This window comes from Meriones unguiculatus, chromosome 12, assembly GCF_030254825.1.
Source record: "Meriones unguiculatus strain TT.TT164.6M chromosome 12, Bangor_MerUng_6.1, whole genome shotgun sequence".
In the NCBI taxonomy this organism is placed as follows: domain Eukaryota; kingdom Metazoa; phylum Chordata; class Mammalia; order Rodentia; family Muridae; genus Meriones; species Meriones unguiculatus.
The window spans coordinates 28,398,085-28,418,122 of record NC_083360.1 but is presented as its reverse complement, the minus strand read 5'-3'; the positions used below and the strand labels follow the sequence as shown (position 1 = coordinate 28,418,122).

The following is a 20,038-nucleotide window of genomic DNA, read 5'->3' as shown; positions in this document are numbered from 1 at the left end:
CTTTATGCCTAGCAGAAACTGGTGGCTTATGTGCCTCAGGTGTATCCCAGCAACGGAGCCTATGCCATTCTCTTGGGGGCATGTGACAAGGCAAGAGTACCTACCGGCTGGCAGTTGGTGGGCTTCCCATTCATGTCGGTGCTGGGTGGCCTCAGGTAGTCCCAGTCTCGGCCCTTGTTGTAGGTTATGAGCGTTGTCACCTTGCCATCCACTTTCTGGTTTGCTAAAAAGACTCCCTTCACTCCTCTGACCTGAAGAGTCACAAGAAGGACCACAAGGTCCCCCACAGATCACCCAGAATGACAGTGGCCAGGCATTGCTCCCTACTGAGAATGCTGCACCCTGATTGCACCCTGACATATGGAGACTGATCCCAGGCTTAGATGGGAAAAGGTCTGTCTACTCCAGGTCTGGGTGATATGGATGCTGAACTGTTTACCCAAGACCTCTGACCCTCAGATGACAGGGAGGGACCTGGTCCCCTGACCAGTAACTTATGAGAACATTCCCCCTTCCTCACCCCCACTCTGGAGCCCAGGATCCCCTCACATGCTGTGACTATTGATCTTCAGGGCGGGTCGTATGCCACAGCAAATACTTCTGGCTTTTCCTGGGCCCCCACAGCTCACTGTCCCCCATCCCCGGCCAACTGACCGCAGTGGGAAAGTCCCTGTTTATCCTAGCATGCACTGACAGGGCTCCACTTTGCCTTCATCTCTCTCCTTCTCAAGGAGTCTTACAAGGCTCCCGGGTGAGGCTACAACATCCAAGGGTGGCTACAGAGCCGATTCATAAGAAAGCTCAAGAGCTACCACATTAAAGGCAGCGGTGCCCTTGTAGGAATGCCCTATTCCCAAGCCCCTTATTGACAAAGACTTGGAGTTATTCGCTGAGTGGTGTGACAGGTACAGGAATACTCCCCTTCATCCAAGCCCCACAGCAGAGGCATATCTAAAACTCCTCAAAAGACTGGGTCTTAGACGACTGTGTCTTTTACTGAGAACTCTAGAGACAAGCTCTCCATGGTGGCTCAGCTCACTGCTTCCTCACATAGCTGGCTCCTGCTCCTGCCTCATCTTAGTTCTGCACCCCTCCTCCAAGAGGCCCACCCTGACTCCTACGTCGATTTGTCAAAAGGCACTTCACTGTGTCCCAGTGAGAACATGGGTTTAAGGGCACTGCTGGAAGTCACCTCCCTCATGGTAGGCTGGAGGTGCCCAGCATGTGTGGCAATCTTTACCAGTGAGCGAGGGTGGAACCCCAAGTGCAGCAGGCAGTGTGTGGGGGACAGATGGCCGTGGAGAGGGTAGACAGCACCTCCCCATGTCAGAACTGTCCATGGCACCCTCCCATCTATCGCTGCTCACCCCAGCCTGGGACAACAGCCTTGTCTCTGAGGGCTCCAGGGCTCAAAGGTTGCAGAAACAACCTCTGAGGACTAGGGGAGGGCTGCAGAATGGCACTGTCCCTCCGCAGCCCAGCCCCGGCTGGGAGGCAGCGCTGACAAATGGGCTTTCCTCACAAACAAACGATTGCATTCATCATTTTGCTGGGGATAATGGCTCCACACTGCTGCTGACAGCTGGAGACACATTGAGGCTGCCTCCACCTGGGAGGTCCCCTCCCACTCACAGGGACGAAACCCATTGTCTGCCAAGGGCTACCCTCTGAGCCAGACTCACCATCCAATGGAAGAACCAGTGGATCTCCTATGGCTGTCCCCACTGGCCTGGGGGTGCAGGGCTCCCAGAGCAGGTGTGAGGGAAGATCTTGGTGGACACTGTGGCTAACTCTGCTATCCCTCCACAGATCTGGTCTGTCTCAAAGGGATGGTGGGGGCGGGGGTGGAAGAGGATCTGCCGAGCCTTAGTTTCCTGACCTGCACATGAGCTTAGTAATACTGCCACCCCCGGCCACAGTGCCCACAAGAGAAAAGAGAGGATTGTGAGTGGCCTGTCCATGTCAGGTGCCTAATGGACTTCTTATGGATTGGACCTGAGGACCAGGGCACCACTCTCACCAATGGAGAGGATTGGTATGGATGCCAGAAGCTTGGCTTGGTGCCTTGGCATCGAGCCCTGGAAATTTGTGTGGGGCCAGGTAAGGCCAGCAGGGGTGAGGCAGGGGCTGCCATCTCAGGCAAGGAGAGGGAGGGCCACGTCCTAGCAGGTCAGGCTGGACAATTTATGTGGAGGGGTGAGGACTGGTAGGAGAGACAGTGTAGATGTGACAGACTCCATCTCTCAGGACAAGGAGTGGAAAGAGGAGTCACAAGGCAGGAGAGGAACAGAGTAGACAGCCTCTCCCAGTCTCCGTCCGGATAGCTGCTCGGAGCACACCTGGCTGTGGCTCCTCTGCACAGGGAAAGCCTTGCATGCTAAAAGACTGGCCCCGAGTCTTTGAGCCGTTGCCCACCAGGAATCTCCTTCTCGTTAGCAAACACTGGCTCAAAGCACCTCATTAGTAAACCAGCTTCCCTCTCTGTCTTCAACCCCCCTATGCTTCGGCTTCACATCCTAAAGCCCGAAACATCTGCTGCTTTGCCGGTATCTGTAGCCCTGGCGAGGAAGACAGGAGAAATGGAGAGGCGGAGCACGAGCAGCCATTCCCGCCCTGCCTGGCACCTACCTCCAGGATGTCGATGACCACGTTCTCCTCCGCCTGCCTCGAGCTGCGCACGTTCTCCAGCACCAGTGAGTAGCGCACTCCACGCAGGTCCGACTGGTACAGGTTGTAGGTGTCCACCTGGTTCCACTCCTGTACGGCTAGGAACACCTGCTGCTCATCTGTGCTGATGATCTGCAGGTCCTGGAGACCGAGGAGCTGTCAGACATGGCAGCCTGGGGCTCAGGCCCCACCTCCCCACCACCCTGGAGACGGGCTAATCAAGCTAGGCATCCCGGTGAGCCATGCTTAGCCCTGAGGTCTTGGGCAAGTGGCTTCACCACCATTGACCTTCATGTCACGCCTCTGAAATGGCAGTGATGGTTGGACCCTCAACACGAGGTTGGGGGGTAGCCTGGGGATGCCTCCTCTTCCCTATCACCACTGGACATTGTCCATCTCCCTACAACGATGAAGGGCTCCCCTGAGAACCCCATACGGTCAGAATGAGTGGCAGGTAAAGGCTGGTCTACCTCCCCCCCGCCCGGGGAGTGAAACATCCCTTTATTTGTCCGGCACCTATTCATGAAACGCTTGCCTGCTGCTTGAAACGTGGGATCTGCTGTCAGCCCTACCTCTGCCCTGAGCTTCAGAAAGAAAGAACTTGATTTAGGTGTCAGACAGCACCCTACACACAAACTCCATTTGTCTCACCCAGCCATCAGCCCCATGGGACAAAAAGTGCTGGGAGAACAGCAAGCAGCTCAGGTGATGGCTCCAGGCCTCAGTTTCCCCTAGTGGGTCAGGTAGCTCTGAGGGAATCAGCACAGGCCTCCAGAATCTGTAAACAACTTAACAACTCAGAAAAAGAGCCCCAGCATGTGAAAAGCAAAGCCGGGCTGACCTCAGCTCCATGCTTGCCCTTTGTCCAGGCCTGTGCGGACTAGCAGGAAGGCTTTAGCTGTGACTGGGGACACTGCCTAGGCATCGGAACATCCCCACCTCACAGCTGAACAGACTTCACTCTGTAGCCTCCAAGCCTTTGCCTAAGGGCTTCCAGGCTACAGGAGGCAGGGTGTAGGGAGCCCTAACATGAAGACACCCCCTTCCGCCTTGTGCCTCATGCCCTTTGGGGAATGCTCATTTTAAGGAAGTGGTTCTTATTTGTGTCCCTTTGATGAGGGGGGGCACTGGTCTCCTGAGTGATGGTACTTGGTTCTTCCTCTCACTGCCAGTCTGTACCCTCAGCCTAGTGTCCAAAAGGGCATTTCTGAGCTGGACATGGTACCCAGCCCCCAAGAGGTTGATGTAGGAGAACCATGAGTTTGAGGCCAGCTTGGGTTACATAGCAGACCCTTAAAAAATTCGGAGGTGGAATTTTATAGAAAAGGGGTTCAGTATATGAAGCACTATCATCTATCCCACACTGAAGAACCCCACAGGCAAAGAATCTGGGTCCCAAGTCTCAGACGTAAATGTGACATGCAGAGATGATGAACAAACAGAGGTATGACTCAGGAAGAAGTATGCGGGACTCTCTCCCAAATGCGAGCTGGGACGGCAGGATGATGGAAGTCTATGGGGTACCTGGTCTGTGGGCCCCCCTCCAGTCCCTGAGCTGCGGGCAGGAGGCAGGGTGTGCTGCTTTTGGCTGGCGGCCAGTTTGCAGTCCACCAGGGAGGCAACACCCATCCGCTAGCAGATCCACCAGAACTGGGTGGAAAGTGAGGATCGTTCCCGAAAGAAGGCTTGGCGGGGTCAAGCTTATGGGGAAGCCTGCATGGTAGCGGGGTGCAGTAATTCAGGTGACAGTCCTGATCGAACGCCGCTTACAGAAGCTGGTTAGATGCCCTGGATAAGCGTTTCCTATAAGCTATGAAGCAGCTTGGGCCCATCCACAGTGCCCCTCTGGAGAGACCTGGAATTAACACTTCAACATGTTTATGTTCAGGCTCTCTCCTAAGCATGATTCACGCACTCTCCGCGTCTGGTTTATAGCTTGCTCTGCACACCGCGCTGGCATCTCTTCCTCTGCCATGGACGTTATTTATAAACACTACTTTTAATGACTGCATGATACCCATTTGTGGCCCAGCCATATTTCACTGAGCCGTGTCCCTGCTCCGGAGGACTGGGGCGGGGGGGATGTTTCCAGACTCGGGTCCCTCCCTGCCTCTCTGCTTATTTCCTTCCCATAAATTCTAAGAAGGGAAACTGCCACATCAGAGATGTGGAAGGTCTCTAGAATGCTTGTTGCGTGCTGTTAGCCTGCTGTTGTGAGGGTTCCGATTGGTTCCTTCCTCAGAAGGCTGCTCATGTCCCCTCCTGTGGGCCAGTACTGAGAAGGGTCACACAAAAGCCTTGCTGACTAGTGTGACAAATATTTTCCACCTTCATAAAATTCCACTTATGTTCCTCACTCCTTTCACTTTTCAAGAAGCAAACAAAACCGTTCCCTAACTCTGTTGTAAATAGATGCACAAAACCTTGATGTGTGTATCTACGTTGGCACAAATGGCCTGGAGAGATTTGCAGAAGGAAAATACTAGTTCATTAACATTTCTTATCAAGTGTGATTAGGACTCTCCCAGAGACAGTTACTTATCGCTCCTGCCTGTGAGAGGAGCCCTAGGTCCTTCTCACATGCTCTGGTCTCTTCTCTAACTGCTTTTTCATGCTCTTCCCATAGATGCTTTATTCCCGAGCTTCTTGTCCAGATTTTATGTGTCCAGAGGACAGAGATGGCACATCTGAGGCCTGGTTGGCTGGAGCAGTGGATGGGCAGGCAGGGGAAGTGTGGCCACATCCATTCTTTCCTATCCCACTTGACCTTGGAACCCCAAATCCCCACAGCCCGCATCTGGCACAGTGTATGGATGGGCCACCTCACCTTGGGCAGGGCATATTTGGGCAGCTTCATTAGGACAAAGTCACTGCGGCGATAGGAGACATAGTATTTGGTTCGGTTTGTTGATGTTACCTAGGGGAGAAGCACAGCATCAAGTAACAGAATCTTCAGTAAAACCCCACTCTCCTTTTGAAAGCAGACTGCTCAGCCAGTGGCCATTCCCTTTGCTTATAGTGATGGTGGTTTCTCTTGACTGCAGCTTTGCTGTACCCAGAGTCACCTAGGGGACAGTGCTGGACTGAGTCACCTAACGGATGGTGCTGGACTCAGAGTCACCAAAGGATCGGCGCTGGATTGAGTCACCTAGGAGTCACCTAGGAGATTGAGTCCCACCTCACTGTGGTGAGCCTATGAGAGCATCTCCAGAAAAGATTAACGGAGCAGGGAAGATCCAGCCTGAATGTGGAACAGGCATGCATAGCAAGCCAGCTATTTCTTATGGGGTAACCTTGCCTTTACTGTCCCCAGACTAGTGAGGCTCTGGGTGTGCCCCAAAGATGGCTTGACAGAGAGTTTCTGGAGTCTTCTGTTGACCCTTCCTGACTTAGCACCATTCTACCAGGGCAGACCAAAGATATGGCCATGGGACAAGGGACATGCCAGATGCCAGCCATCCCTGTTGGAAAGTGATAGTGTCAACTGGTCTGACGTGAGCCAGGCAAGAAGCAGCAGCTGGGCACCCCACCTGACTACCTCCACCCTAACAGAACACCCAGACGGGAGGGTGGGATGCAATTTCCTGGTTGTGATCTTGGCAAGGCTACTGTGTGTTTCTGGGGCTTGGTATTCTCTCGACAACAGAAACCAGCAGCTACCAAAAAAAAAAATACAGACACAGGAGCTCATAGATACAAAGAAAAGCAGGGAAGACTTGGTAGGTGGGCACTGGTGATACACAACAGGGCCAGTTGGGGCCCTGGTAGGGTTTCCTGCCAGGCTGGGAGAAGGGCCAGCACTAGTGTGACGGCTCATGCTGAGGGAGCAGTGTCATGGAGACTGGGCAGGGAAGAAGTATGGGAAGGACACTGGGCTACTGTGCTATTCTCTGGAGGTTTTTTGTTTTTTGTTTTTTGTTTTTTTTCAGGAGGCTTTGAGCTTGTCTCACAAGGATCCAGATGGCAGAGCAGGGACCAGCAGTGGGACCCAAGAAAACGGCCTGCCTCTAGATGAGCTTGGGGAAGGTGATGGACAGTTACCAACTTTATGGTATCTAGAATCATCATGGAAACCAGTCTGTAGGCTTGTCTGTGAAAGGTTATCCCGGTTCACTGAGGTGGGAAAGCCACCCTAAATGTAGGCAGCACCATTCCGTGAGCTGGAATCGAGGGCTGAATAAAGAGGGGAAAGTGAGCGGAGTTCACACTTCTCTCTCTGGCTTCGCGTGACTGAACAGCTGCCTCACTCCTGTTGCCATGCCTTCCCTGACGTACGGATTGTATTCCTGGAATTGTAAAGTGGAAGAAACCCTTCATCTTTGGGGGGCTTCTGCCAGGTACTTCATCCCGGCATAAGGAAATAAATAAGACAAGGTACTCTGTGCCGTACAGAGGGCAAGCTGCTCTAACAGGGGTCAGCTTCCCATCTAGAAACGGTCAAGAAGCTTCCCAGCCAGGGTTCACTAGCTTTTCACAATTGGCCCGAGATCTATACCGGGGTACCACAGCAGTGTCCTGATTATGGGGGTTCAATAACCAGAACACTCAGGATAAGATCCAAAGCATGAAAGGAACCATGAGAAATAGATATACTTGGATTTTGTGGGCCCCGGATCGTGGAGAGGGGCTGGTGGGCAGAGATAGTCAGGAACAATCTTGAGCCAAGGTTCTGCCTGGAGGCCTCTGAAGATGCTTCAAGCCACCATAGAGATGCAGAGACGCCGAGCCCTGCTATGTGGCATTTAGAAGTGAAGTGCTGTTTTACTGCCTCTTCTGATGGCAAAGGCTCACGCGCTGTCACCTCCCAGCACCTGGAGAACTCACCTTCAGAAAGATGTATTCATCCTGCACAGTCAGGGAGCCACGGTCGATGGGGCCAGCGAAGGGTGCCACGTGGGACTGAGCTGAGCAGTTGTGGATCAGGCAGGTGAAGTACCGATAGTCTGCAGAGGACAAAAGCAGCCAGGTCATGCAGACCCCACTGGCAGAGAAGGCGGTGAGGCTTTTTTGGCTCCCACCGCTCAGTACAGCCAGCACCTTGGCTTGGTCTGGAGCCTTGCTTTTCAAAAGGGCTTGCCTGCCATGATGCCAGCCCAGTGGGGCCAGGGACCACTCGGGACTTCTTTAGCTCTCTGGGAGAAATTGCTGGCATGTTGGAGAGCCATTATTCAAAGAAAGGGACAATCAGACATACCAGGAACCTCACGAGGTCCCACCCAGTCCAAGCCCTGCCCTCTCATAGACCTGGGCGTCTTCCTGGGCAAGAGTGGGTGGCTCTAGGCACTCTTTCTTCCCAACTCTAAGCCAAAGTTGCCATCTTTCCTCACAAACTCCAGCACAGCAAACTGAACTTAGGTTCTGCCAGGAAGCTGCTGTCTCCGAGCTGAGAGGAGTTTCCAGGGCCGGTGGAAACAGATGTACTATAGACATTCCACTCACTCAAGTCCTGGATCATTCACTTGCTGGCTGTTATTTTATCTCTCATGGACTAACTCGCTCACTCAGTCATTCATTCACTCATCCACCCACTCATTGCTATACTCACTCATTCACTAATTCTTCACTTGGTCAATCATTCACTCATTGTCTGTCTCATTCATTCACTTGCTCATTCATTCATTCATTCATTCATTCTCTTACTCTCACTGTCATTCATGAACTATTCATGTGGAAACTGCCTGAGGAAGGTCCTGCGCATGAGTTATTGTCATGGAGGACTGGCTCTTGGGAGCAGTGAGAACTGTTGCTCTGGAGAGAGGCAGATTGACAGATGAGGTCACTACAGTAGAGTGGGGGCAGTGAGCATGACCCTGTCCATCACACAGGCAGGACACCTACACAAGGCACTCAGGGTGCCTGGCTTAATTTAACAGTTCTTCTGGGGATGCTGACAACCAGTCAGCACTCAGCCTCAAGAAGCTGTCAGGCCAGGGGATGCACAGGAAAGGTGGGTGCTAGGGTGCTGGAGCATCCTAAGGAGTGGCTGGCAGAGCAGATGGAAAGGTGGCCTGGGGGTGATGGGGGAAAAAGAAGCCCGTGACGGATAAATGGAGACAGGCAGTCCCAGCTAGATAACGGGATGTGGTGATCTTGGAGCTGGTTCCTCTGGAGGATAATGGGTACAACAGGTTAGGAGATGAGAGCTCAGGATTTTGCATGGTCTGCTGTCAGGCTCTGAAGACTGTTTCTGCAGGGCTCCAGGCTGAGGGGTGGTGAGTGTAGAAATTAGGTCTTCAGAAGCTAGGGAGGGTCCCCACTCACGAGCCAAGTTGGTCTGAGGGTTCTTGACACAGAGTTCAGGCTGCTGCACATAGGGTCTGCTTCCTCCAAGATGGAGGCTATATAAAGAACCTAAACAGCCCTGCCCCAGGACTCAGTCTATCTTTCCTTTGTGGCATGGCACATCCTGACTCTCAGACAGCCTACTGTCACATGGACCCTTCTGGGAGTCACCTGTGTACATCCCTGCATGGGATGTGTGTCCTAAGACTTGGCAAACCAATGGCCCTTCTCTCTGAGCTTCGTTCACTGCCTACCAAAACAGCAGCTGTGGTACCATTTGGTCCCACCCTTTGAGGCATAGAGTCCTGGCTGAGAACTTGGAAATGTCCTTTGTCATCCATCACCTGGCAGCAGTATACTGCCCAGAGAACTAACCTGTGTGAATCCACTGTTGGCCACACGCATCAACCCACTTCCTTTTCCCCTTCCTGCCCAGGAGCTCCAGTGTGCCACCTGGCTGGTGCCTGTAGACTGCATAGAACTGCCAGGGCATCAGCCTATGCCAACACAACACAACACAACACAACACAACACAACAGACTAACATGCATATATAAGTGCGTGGACTTGCTCAGTGTGAAGGCCCTGTGCTGTAAGCGGTAGGAAGTTAGTGGCTGGGGTGACCCGGCCCTGCCTGTGGAAGGGAAACCCCAGAGACCCAGAGAAATCTCAGCCCTCAGCAGGCTGGGTGGGGCCGTGTGGTAGGAAACACTCAATGCTCAGGAGCTGGAACAAATTGCCCTTTTAATAGGCTTTCCACAGAGCAGGGCTCCTCCACTTCAGTTCACCCCCAGCGGGAAACAAGTGCGCTTCAAATTATGACTCATCAGAACACAGTGAGGTCGGTGCACAGGGCTGGCCGCTGAGGATGCACCAACGAACAAGGGCTAGGCTGAGCAGCGTCCGTCACTGGACAAGGAGCCTCGGGAACGCCTGTGACTGCACAGCTCTCACTTACCTCCACTGAGGTCCTGTGCTTCCATGTGGACCAGGTTGGGATCAGCATCCACCCCAGACACAGCCCTGGAAGAGAATTGGCAGAGGGTGGTATCAGCAAAGGGCTGGTGAAACCTTTCCCCTGGGCTTCCGCTAACCACACGGCCTCTCTGCCTCCAAGGCTTCTCTTTTTCTGTGAGTCCAGAAGACACAGCACTCCCCACTAAACCTACAAGCTCCAACAGAAGCCTGGGGGAAGCTGGATAGATCTGGACCACGCTTGATGATACTGGCACCTGCTTGTTCACAGGACAGTGCACAAGTCACTAGGGTCTTCCGTAGGGTCTCCCATCCCAGCTGGAACACAGGCTGGGGCCGCTGGTCTGCACTGAGGGGAGCTCAGAAATGACTAAGGATACGCCATGGTCACATAGCCCTAAGAGGTTCACTGGGATTCCAACCAGGATCTGGATCTGAGTGGCTGTCCTCTCAGCTACTCTGGTGGCTGACTGATCAAGCTGCCCGCTACAGGGGACACAAGGAAAACCCCCTTCCAAGTTCGCCCCAAGCTGCTTGTGTTGGCAGAGGATCTATGAGGGCAGTGTTCCTCCATATCACTCTCCCCAAGCTGCACCAGACTTCCCTATTTCACAGGCCAGGGATTGTGGACTTGCCCAAGGACTCAGGTGCTGGCCAGGGTGACCTGAGGCTCCCACCAGGTCTGCCTGACCCAAGAAGTCACGCTCCCCTCAGAGCCATACTCTCTGCCTCCCGAAGGCAGCCACAGGACATCTGGAAAAGTACTGCGGTATCTCCAGGAGCCAGTGGGACCTATTCTGTCAGCACCATCCCAGGCCTTGGGGACAGAGATGGATAAATAAGACATGGGCTGAGGGCTAAGGGGTCAGGAAGCTCAGGCTGGCACAGCTAGCACAGCTCCTCTTCCAAACTCCCAAACGGGCTTACTTATTTAGGAGAGACAGAAAAGAGATAAGAAAGGAGGAAGAAGGAGAGAGAATGAGAGAGTGAGAGACAGACTGAGAGAAAGAGAAAGGAGAGAGAGAGAGAACATATGTACATGGGCAGGAAGCTCCCTTCCTGGTGCAGAGGCCATAGAGACCCAGGTAATAGTTACATACACTGGTGGGTCCTGGGAGCAGGGGTCGTTCTAGGTGCTCTGGGAAACTATTAAATGCTCACTCGCTCACTTACTCAGCCATTCATTTGCACTCATTCACCTATTCATTTACTCATTCATTTGCTCACGCATAACAAAGCCAGCGTCTGCTTTTGTGGTTTTTACTCCAAGACTGCTGACCGCCGAGGGGAGGTGACAATCCCAGAACAGACACCTCGCTGCGCACCCCTCAGGATCTCCTTAATGAGCCAGTGTGTTATGTAGCTTCAACACTGCTAATGAGTCAGGCCTGAGGTAGAGCAGAGGTCCTGGTGCTTCCCGCTGCAGATCCAAGGACAAAGCTGTCAAAACAGCATTATCTACTGCTCACAACAGGGGCCGTCCCTTGTCTGTCACCATATTCCAGAAGGGATCCAAACAGTGGCACTGCCAAGCGTCCTATGATTCTCCCACATAACAGGCACAGCCCTGAGCCACAGGAGGAGCTTGTGGGCAGAGCCAGTCTGATTTGTCCAAGATAACAGCAGCTTCAACGTTAGCCCTTTCATCTCCACATCTCAGTGTTGGCTTCCCTCTAGCAAGAGAGCCTCCATGAGCCAGGCTGGGGCACCCCTTAGCCTGGCTTGGTGGCAATGCTAGTCTCAATGAGGTCTTCATATCCACGGAACTCAGAAATCCCACTTCCTGACCTTAGTTCTTACTTCCCAGGAGTGACCCAAAGGGCAGTTCCTGCTAGAGGACACCAGTGTTGGGCCTGTAACTGACAGCACTCTGGCTACAGAGAAGGTACTCCAGTGATTTGCTACAGAGTAACAACCATCACTTCCTCCCAGGAGAGGAGGGCACCCATGTCAGGAGCCAATGTTCAGAACCATCATGGGAACTAAACGTTTGCAGGGACAGCATGCAGCTACAGGAGGATGGGGTGGGAAGGGCTTGTTTTTACCCTGCATACACATTAGAGACAGGACTGTGGTCTGTCTGGGAAGCCAGTACGAAGTTTTATGTCCATTTGCACTAAGACAAAAAGGACATAAAATTACACGTATGTGTGTGCATGCAAGAGAAAGTCTGTGCAGGAGGCACATGTCTAGAAAAGGAATCATGGTCACAGTGGGTATGGTGTAGGCTTAGAGCCAGCTGTCCTGGTTCCTGCTCCCTTTTACTGCCTGGGACTCTAGGCAGATGCCTGTCCCTGAGCCTCAGAGCTGTCTGCCTCAGTTGGTGGGGCTAGAATGCTGCCCAGCTCCCTGAGGGGCATCCAGAAAATCATGCAAAGGGAGAGCCAGCACACCCCACTTCTCCGGCCTTTGTCTGAGACCTGAGGCCCATTCTACCTTCATTCACCCTCTCTGGTGCTTCAGCCCTCAGAAGCTGCTGGTCACAATGGATCTGTTTCCTAGCAGGTCTTAACATTGGGATATTGTGGGCCAGAGGAGTGAGACCCAGGGTACTGGTGGGGCAGGAAAGTGGGCCTAACTAGGCAGTGCCTGAGCCACGGAGCAAGGGAAGTTGCACACAGGGCAGTTAGAGGCTGAGTTGGTAGGAAGTTGAGAGAAGAGCAGCCAGGAACATTGAGCCACCCTGTGCTGTACTGTGCCAGTGTATGTGTAGATAGATACAGAGGACAAGGCAGGACTTGAATGACACAAAGCCACACTGCTTGGTCACTAAGGAACAAGGCCTGAGGGATGCTGAGCCCTGGACACCTCCAGGAAACCACAAAGGAACCCAGAGACCCCCTGAGGTGAAGAAAGGGCAAGGCCTGTGATAAAGGCTCCCGGGGACAGGGCTCTCACCAGAACACGTGGTCCTTGGTCACCTGTTCCTGCAGAAGTGTCCACTTCTTCCCCAGGTCAGACGACACATACAGCTGCAGGGCAGACAAAAGAGAGACAGAGCTTTGGCAGGGAGGTCTGAGTGACGGTGCTCCGCTACAAGGCTCCCCCAAGGGATGCATGCCATTCTTGTCCTGCAGGAACATTGGAGCTGCAGGCTAACCACCAAGGCCTGAAGCCAAAGAGAGGGCTCCATGTGGAGGCCTTTTCAGACAGGCTGGCAGGTGAACTCGTGGTGTGTCCAGCCCCAGATGGACAAACAACAAAATCCAGAGAGTACCGAGGGGTGGGTTCCCTCTTCCTTTCCAGCCTGGGGTGGTGCATGCAGCCTGATAGATTCATATGGGGCCCTGCTTGTTCTTTTTCTCCCCAAGTCCTTCTCAGGACTTCCCTGAGTCCAACTCCCTCTAAGGGAGACACTTCTGTCCAGGGCCCTGTGACCTCACTGGACAAGGAGTGCTGCTGTCTGCGGGTGGCCAAGGAAGAGGCTGTTGGTTGAGGGTGAAGCCAGAGTGGGCTGTGACTTCAACTCTCAGGCTGTCAGGGAGTGGTTGTGAATAGAGTGGCTTTCTGCTGGGCAAGCTGTCTGTTTGTTATGGTGGGGGTGGGGCAGCAGGAAGGCCCCGATGGAGGCAGACTGACTTCTCTCCAGTCAGTCTGATTTGCATCTGGCCAGCCTTGTAGCCCAGCTGTAGAATAGGTAACCCAAGCATGCATTTGCTACAGGACAGACACAGCGAATCCCAGCACACGCGTCCCTAATTCTGCTATGTCCCAGGTCCCGCATTCTCATGTCTTCCTTGAATGGTTTTAATGCTAACCTTTCACATACTAAGAGAGAAGGCATGGATGCGGTGAGTCTGTCACCACAGTCCCAAGGGCATCTTTGACTTGCATTATTTTATGGTTTTATGGGTGTCACCTCCAGCGTTGGCTGACTGTGACAACTGTGCCCTTCCTCTCTTTCTGGAGACGTGTGGGCATTGGAAGCCCCTTTGGCCCCACACAGTTCTGCACATTGAAGTTTGTTTTCACCTGAACTAGGTTGAGAGCTGTGTGGCGTTGTCTGTTACTTGCAGCTGACTGCGCTCTGCCTCTGCTCTCTGCCTTTAGGACATTCAGTTTCCTCAATCACCAAGCATCACCCTTGCCAGTGACATTCTGAAGGGGGAGCCTGTGACTCCAGCGGCGTGGCTTCTGTCAGAGCCCTTCATCCACAGCTGCTCAACCATGCATGTGTTCCGGCTTCTTCTAAGCCTCAGTTTCCCATGTTAAAATCCAGAATTCGGCATTCCAGTTTTAAAGGGGTATAGTGGGATACCTCAGTCATCCTACAAAGTGCCAGGGAGCTGGGTAATGTGCAGTGGAAGCCCCTCAGCTCGGAACAGAGCACTGGGAATTGACCCTGGATTTGGAGCCCCCAGCTTCAGGCTCAATTCCTTCCATTCCATTTCCCATCTCTGTGTACCCTTGGCTGCCTGAGGCACTCACCTGCCTGCCTCACCTTCTGCACCATTGCTGAATGGATCCTTGTCTGCCAGGTATGCCAGTGAGTTTTCTGAATGAATGAGCACATTTGGCCGTGGGGCAAGGGCTAGCTAGAGAGGGCAGGAGAGTAAGTATTTCTGGCTTGGTGGGCTGAGTGGTCTCTATGGGAACCCTCACCTCTGCCTTTAAGCAGAAGTTAAGAGAGTCAGGAATCCAGGTTAGTCATGAAGCCATGGCTGAATGCCAAAAGAGCTTAACAAGTAGCTGGACGTTATGTATAGACACCTGCTCTGGATCACATGATAAGAAAGCACTGCCTTCCATTTGTAAAAGAGAGTCAAATAAGGAAGGATTCTTCCCTAGAATGACTGCCGGCCAGGCACGGTGCCCCTGTGACCTGTGACCTCCCTGGATTCATGACTGCCATGATCTAAGGCTCAATAACTATCAAGGCACATGGGTACCCATGGCTGTGATTTATATCAAACACTGTCTCACTGAAAGCCCACACAGAAACACACACTTAGGTTCACACAGACTCTCTCTCTGTCTGTCTCTCTGTCTCTCTCAAGGACACATTAAATGGATAATTTTTCTGTCTTTACAAGATGGGAGAACTAAGGCTTATGGAGGTAAATACATTGCTCAGCATGACACAGCATTTGCACATAGCAGCAAGTCTCATCTCATAGACCTGGGTTCACAGTACTATGTCAGTGGTAAAATGTGCCCATAAGAAGGATGCTTGGTCAATTCTGTCCCTCTCTCTTGGTCATATGAATGACCAGCCCCTTTCCAGATCACAACTCAGTTTATCCATCTTCAAATTGGTAAACCATTGCTCACACCTATAGCCAGTCAGTCAAGAAGAGAAGCATTTAGGGGCCTGGTGACAAAGTTTACACATTAATAAGTGGCATTATCATTGTTATCACCACCAAGGTGCTTGTGTTTATGATGCCCATCCCAGAGTTTTATGTAGCCTTTCCAATTTAGTCTCATGAGGGATGGGGGAGGAGGCTCTGATTTTACTATCTGCCATCAATTGCTGCAGAAATAGAAAAGTTCTGCTTAATAAAAGATAAACAGAAAATAAACATGAATGAACATTGGAGATATTGCCCTAGTTCCAGTAGCTAAAATCTGCATAGAGGTAGCCTGTGACAGGGTGGTAGATCAGCTTTAGAGCGTGTGTCTCAGGAGAGCAGTGGGATGCGTTTTAAGGCTTTGTTGCTCTGAGAAAAGGTAAAGTGAGAAAGTGCAGTCAAGATAAGGAGAAGGTGATATCAAGGGCAGTTATAACCTGGGAGTGTAGCAGTGACCCCCAAATGTGATCAGAGGGGTAGCAGCTCTGCCCTAAGCTGTGGTGACATCACTATTGAAGGTCCTTAGCTTTCATTCTTTATTGCTTAGGATGCTTTGTTGTCTTCACTAACACCCGCCATTCCGCTGACTCCCTTGCAGCTAAACTGACAGGTCAGAGGAGGAATGCATTCACGGGGTTTGGAAAACCAAAGCGAGATGAGGTGTTCTCTCTCTCTCTCTCTCTCTCTCTCTCCTTGGGGGCACTTCTGGTCTCCAGCATGTCTCAGGGACCATGCTCAGCTCTGAGGTGCGGAGACAAATGCACACTCTGCTTTTTACATAGAAGCTGGGATGTGAATTCAGGTCCTCATGCTTGTCCAAAAAGCACTTTGCAGACTGAACCTTCTCCTCAGCCCCAGAAGAGGTTCTTGACTGGAAGAGAGGTGGGCTATAATGGAGCAAAGCAAAGCAAAATAAAATAAGGTGCATCTGGCCATATTTTAGAAGTCAGTGACCCCAGTTCTGCCAGCCATAACTCAAGCCCAGCGAGATGAGGCTGTGGGTGATAAGACAGCAGTCCTAAGAGGTCTGGGTAGGAAAGAACTTCTAGTCCTAGAAGCCTCCAGAGCTTGCTAAGACCTGAGAGAAACGTATATTGGGTGTCACCCAAGTAGCCGGGCCAGACCGCAGTAAGGTACCTCAGACCGTGTCCCAGATCATGACGTAGTGAGGAAGTAATAGAGGGAGGCAGAACACCTAAGTGAGGCAGTGCCTTTGTTAGAGCAGGAGCAGGCATCTGGGAAGAGGAAGGAGGTTAGAGAAGTGAAAGAGAGGTGGGGAATGACAGAGCAGAGGCAGAGTCTGGGTCCGAGTGAACAGTCCTGTTAGCTTGTGCCTACCCTGGTGGTTCTGGACCTGGTGTACGGCTCTGTCTGGTCAACTGCTAAAGTTTCTGCATTTTGTTCCATGTATGTGGTGATAACAGCATACTTCCCAGAACAGAGCCACGTGGAATCCTGCACCCTAGTAGCCAGGAACCACGCCCAGAGGATTGCAGCAAAGCCCGGCAGAGTCCCTGCTACCTGAAGAGCCAGGACCAGTTCCCAGAGCATTCACTGCCCTGATCCAGAGGGCGTTGCAGTGTGTGCCTCTCAGCAGTGTCTAGACACAGCAGGTTTGCAGAGGCAGAGCTGGCCTGATTCCATAAACACCCACGTTCGTGGGCATCCGAAAGCATTGACAGACCACCAAGCCCCCACAAAACTCAAGCCGCCCATCACTTACTGATTTCCCCAAATCCCTCATTCCTTTTATATCAGCAATTAAACCTTTTCTCTCTCCTTTCTTTCCTTGTCATCACAGAAAAGAGCCAAGGAAAATAACCGCGGTTTCAGCTCCATTAATTTTTCAGGGCACCATAAATTAAAGAGCAATTGCGACACAGTCAATTTCTTCAGGAAAATAACTCGGCGTAGCTGTGCTTTGGTCTAATTACATGGAAGGCTAAGTAATGCTATTAATACCCAGAAGGCTGTGTAGCCCTGAGGGAAAGGGATAGGAACAGGCAACCATAGGCCATGACACTGGACAATATGTGATAGACCTTGGAGAGGAGGCTGGGCTCTGGGGAATGATGGGCTTGGCCACCACCAAGGGTTCTACTTAGGGTTCTCTTACCTGGCTTATCCCTGTTAGTAGGAATTTGTGATTGAGCCATATGTTCATTCAGCTAATAGACTACTATCCATTCATCTATTCATTTACCATCTACCTTCCATCCACATATCATCTACCATACTACTTATCCACACATCTCTCCACCACCCCACATTCCTATATGCTCACCTGTTTACCCATCTGGCCTTATGCCTGAACCTGTCCATTCATCCATTCATAATCCTTTAAAACGTCTATCTATAAACTATCAGTCTATCCAAAAATCTGTTCATCCATCCATCCCTTCCTATGTTCATAATGTCTCCACCCATCATAGAATTTCAGAAAACACTCGAGATTAGAATGGTGAAATGTAAAACCAACACGGCTACTTTCCCAGAGCTCAGCTCTGGTGTGTGTGGGAGGCAGACAGTGATCAAACACTGGCAGAAACACACAGCTGTATGTTAGCATCAAGAACGAGGCACAGGACCCTGGGAGAACATGGAAGGTGGGTCCCCGCTGGCTGCCCTTCAGGTATAGAGGTCTGAGGGAATGGAGCCACACTGGGCCTCACGCCTGTCTTAGGGGCTGATGAATAGCAGTTTCCACTGGCTGTGTTCAAACCTCTGGCTAGGTACAGCCAAAAGTGGCAGGAGCAGAGCCTGGCTGGCAGGAGGAGAGGGCCTGTGGCTTTTTTTCCTGATCCTCTCCTTGATAGCTACAGTGTGGCAGGCACTGCATAGCTGTCACCAGGGCCAGAGTCCCTTCCTGGGACCTTTCTCTTTCCTGCAATAAGGTATGGTGGCAGCCTGTCCTTCCACTCCAAGGTAGGTATACTCTAATGCTTAGAACTAGTGGCCATGCTGTCATATGGCCCCAAAGGGCTTCATAGAAGTGCTTTTCAGGATATGGAGATTATCTAGTGGGCCTGGAGTGTAGTTCCCTCGGTCTTCATGAAAGACAGGGACTACAGGAGGGTGCCGATATGTAGTCATGGACTAGGCACACCAAGCATGTCTATGTATGTATTCTAAAGATGAGAAGAGACTTAACTAGGCTGCCCTGGAAGATACAACAATGCCAATTTAACCCAAAGCACGTGGTGACCACCAGGACTGGAAAAGGAGGACCAGCTCTTCCCAGAGTCTCGGGGACACTTGACCTCAGTCCAAAGCTATTAATTTTATACTTCTGGCCTCTAGGTCTGTGACAAGACACATTTCTGTCATTTAAACCCTTAAATCTATGGTCACTGGCTACATCACGGCTATACAAAACCAACCAGTGCCCCACCACCTGAGCATCTACTGGCCTAAGGAGAGGAGGAGAGGCAGAGGGCAAGGACCCAGGATGGTCTAAGATCTCCTTACCCAGCTCACAGCCCTCCGTGTGCCAAGGGCCACTCACTGCCACCTCCACTCATTGCAACACACACCACTGATGTGAGACTCCCCATGCTGGTGTGTATGTGTGTGTGTGTGTGAGTGTGTGTGTGTGTGTCAATAAGGGTCAGGCCTCCTAGCTCCAGCAAGGCTGTACCCCATTAGCTGGGGGGGGGGATGGAGTCCCTGACAGGAGAGCTGCTTTGCTCCTGATGGTCATCTGATTGGGTCGTGAGGCCTCACATCCCATGTCCTCTTACCTTGCTGTCCTTGGTGTAAGCAAGAACCTTGTCCTCCTCCTTCGGGTGGAAGAGGAGAGTCTCCACAAGGAAGGGGACAGGGTACTTCTGGAAGGTGGTACCCTCATCGGTGCTGAGGAAGAGGCTCTGTTCCCGGTCGCCGAGGGACGAGCTCACCAGGATGATCTGAAATGCAGAATGTGAGACTGAAATAGGGGTCGCTGATAGGAGGGGTGTGCTCCTTCACTGCCACGCCACACCCGACCACTCTTTCACGAAGGCCCTGTGGCAGAGCTGTGGCTTGGCCTGGAATCCTGACGTTCAAGGCTCTGAGGAGAACTGAGGCAGGTGTGGGTATTGCCCAGGATCCTCTGAATGAGGACTTCAAGGACTATTTAGTACTCAGGATGTGTGGGATGTGGGTGATGGGAGTGGAGGCATCTGCCTGCAGAGGAGGATGCTGGATTAGGTTGTGCTAGCCTGGGGCTTAAAAGGCGGACGGGGAGCTGGTGGAGGTGGGAGGGCTACTCCAAGGTCACCGCAGCCAGCTGGCTAGTGTCTCCTGAAATGATGCGCCCACGCTCTAAGCCCCCGGGAGAGTGAGTTTTGAAAGCACACCATGCCCTAAGACCTTTCATGTTGTGTAAAAAGTGGTTTGGGTTCTGTTCCTTGTCTGCAAAGAGTAAATGTTACCAGGGGCATTTGGATCTATTGTGAACACAAACACTGGGACGGGGTGACAGTGCCTTGGTGGGCACGTAAACATGACCACCTGGCCAGCAAAATGACCTATCCCTAAAAGCAGGAAGGGTGTCATCATGGAGATTTATCAAAGTAAACTTGACTCTCTGAGTAAATGAATGCATTAAATCACCGCAGGAAAAACAGGTCAGGAACTTATTACGCACCAGACTGAGGAAAGGGTGCAACACCCTCATCTGAACACCATAAAGAAGAGGTCACCAAGAGGGCACGGCCCACAGAATCTACTGAGCAGAGCCTACAGGGACTCGCAGAGACTGAAATGCCAATCACAAACTCTGTTATAGGGCTGTGTGAGAGCCTCTGCCTACACATTAGAGTTGCCTAGTTGGTGTTCTTGTG

At 52.0% G+C, this 20,038-nt stretch overlaps 1 protein-coding gene across 3 annotated transcripts in view; it reads right to left on the bottom strand.

Moving 5' to 3' along the window:
- Sorcs2 (sortilin related VPS10 domain containing receptor 2) overlaps nt 1-20,038 on the bottom strand; it is a 353,595-nt gene that overhangs the window by 33,362 nt on the left and 300,195 nt on the right. For all 3 annotated transcript variants that reach the window (XM_021630583.2, XM_021630590.2, XM_060365433.1), the window contains 7 exons: nt 18,956-19,120; nt 12,823-12,896; nt 9,908-9,972; nt 7,492-7,610; nt 5,495-5,584; nt 2,629-2,808; nt 105-251 (listed from right to left, as the gene is read on the bottom strand). In XM_021630583.2, the coding sequence (XP_021486258.1) occupies nt 105-251; nt 2,629-2,808; nt 5,495-5,584; nt 7,492-7,610; nt 9,908-9,972; nt 12,823-12,896; nt 18,956-19,120 (840 nt within the window). The remainder of the gene's footprint in view (nt 1-104; nt 252-2,628; nt 2,809-5,494; nt 5,585-7,491; nt 7,611-9,907; nt 9,973-12,822; nt 12,897-18,955; nt 19,121-20,038) is intronic.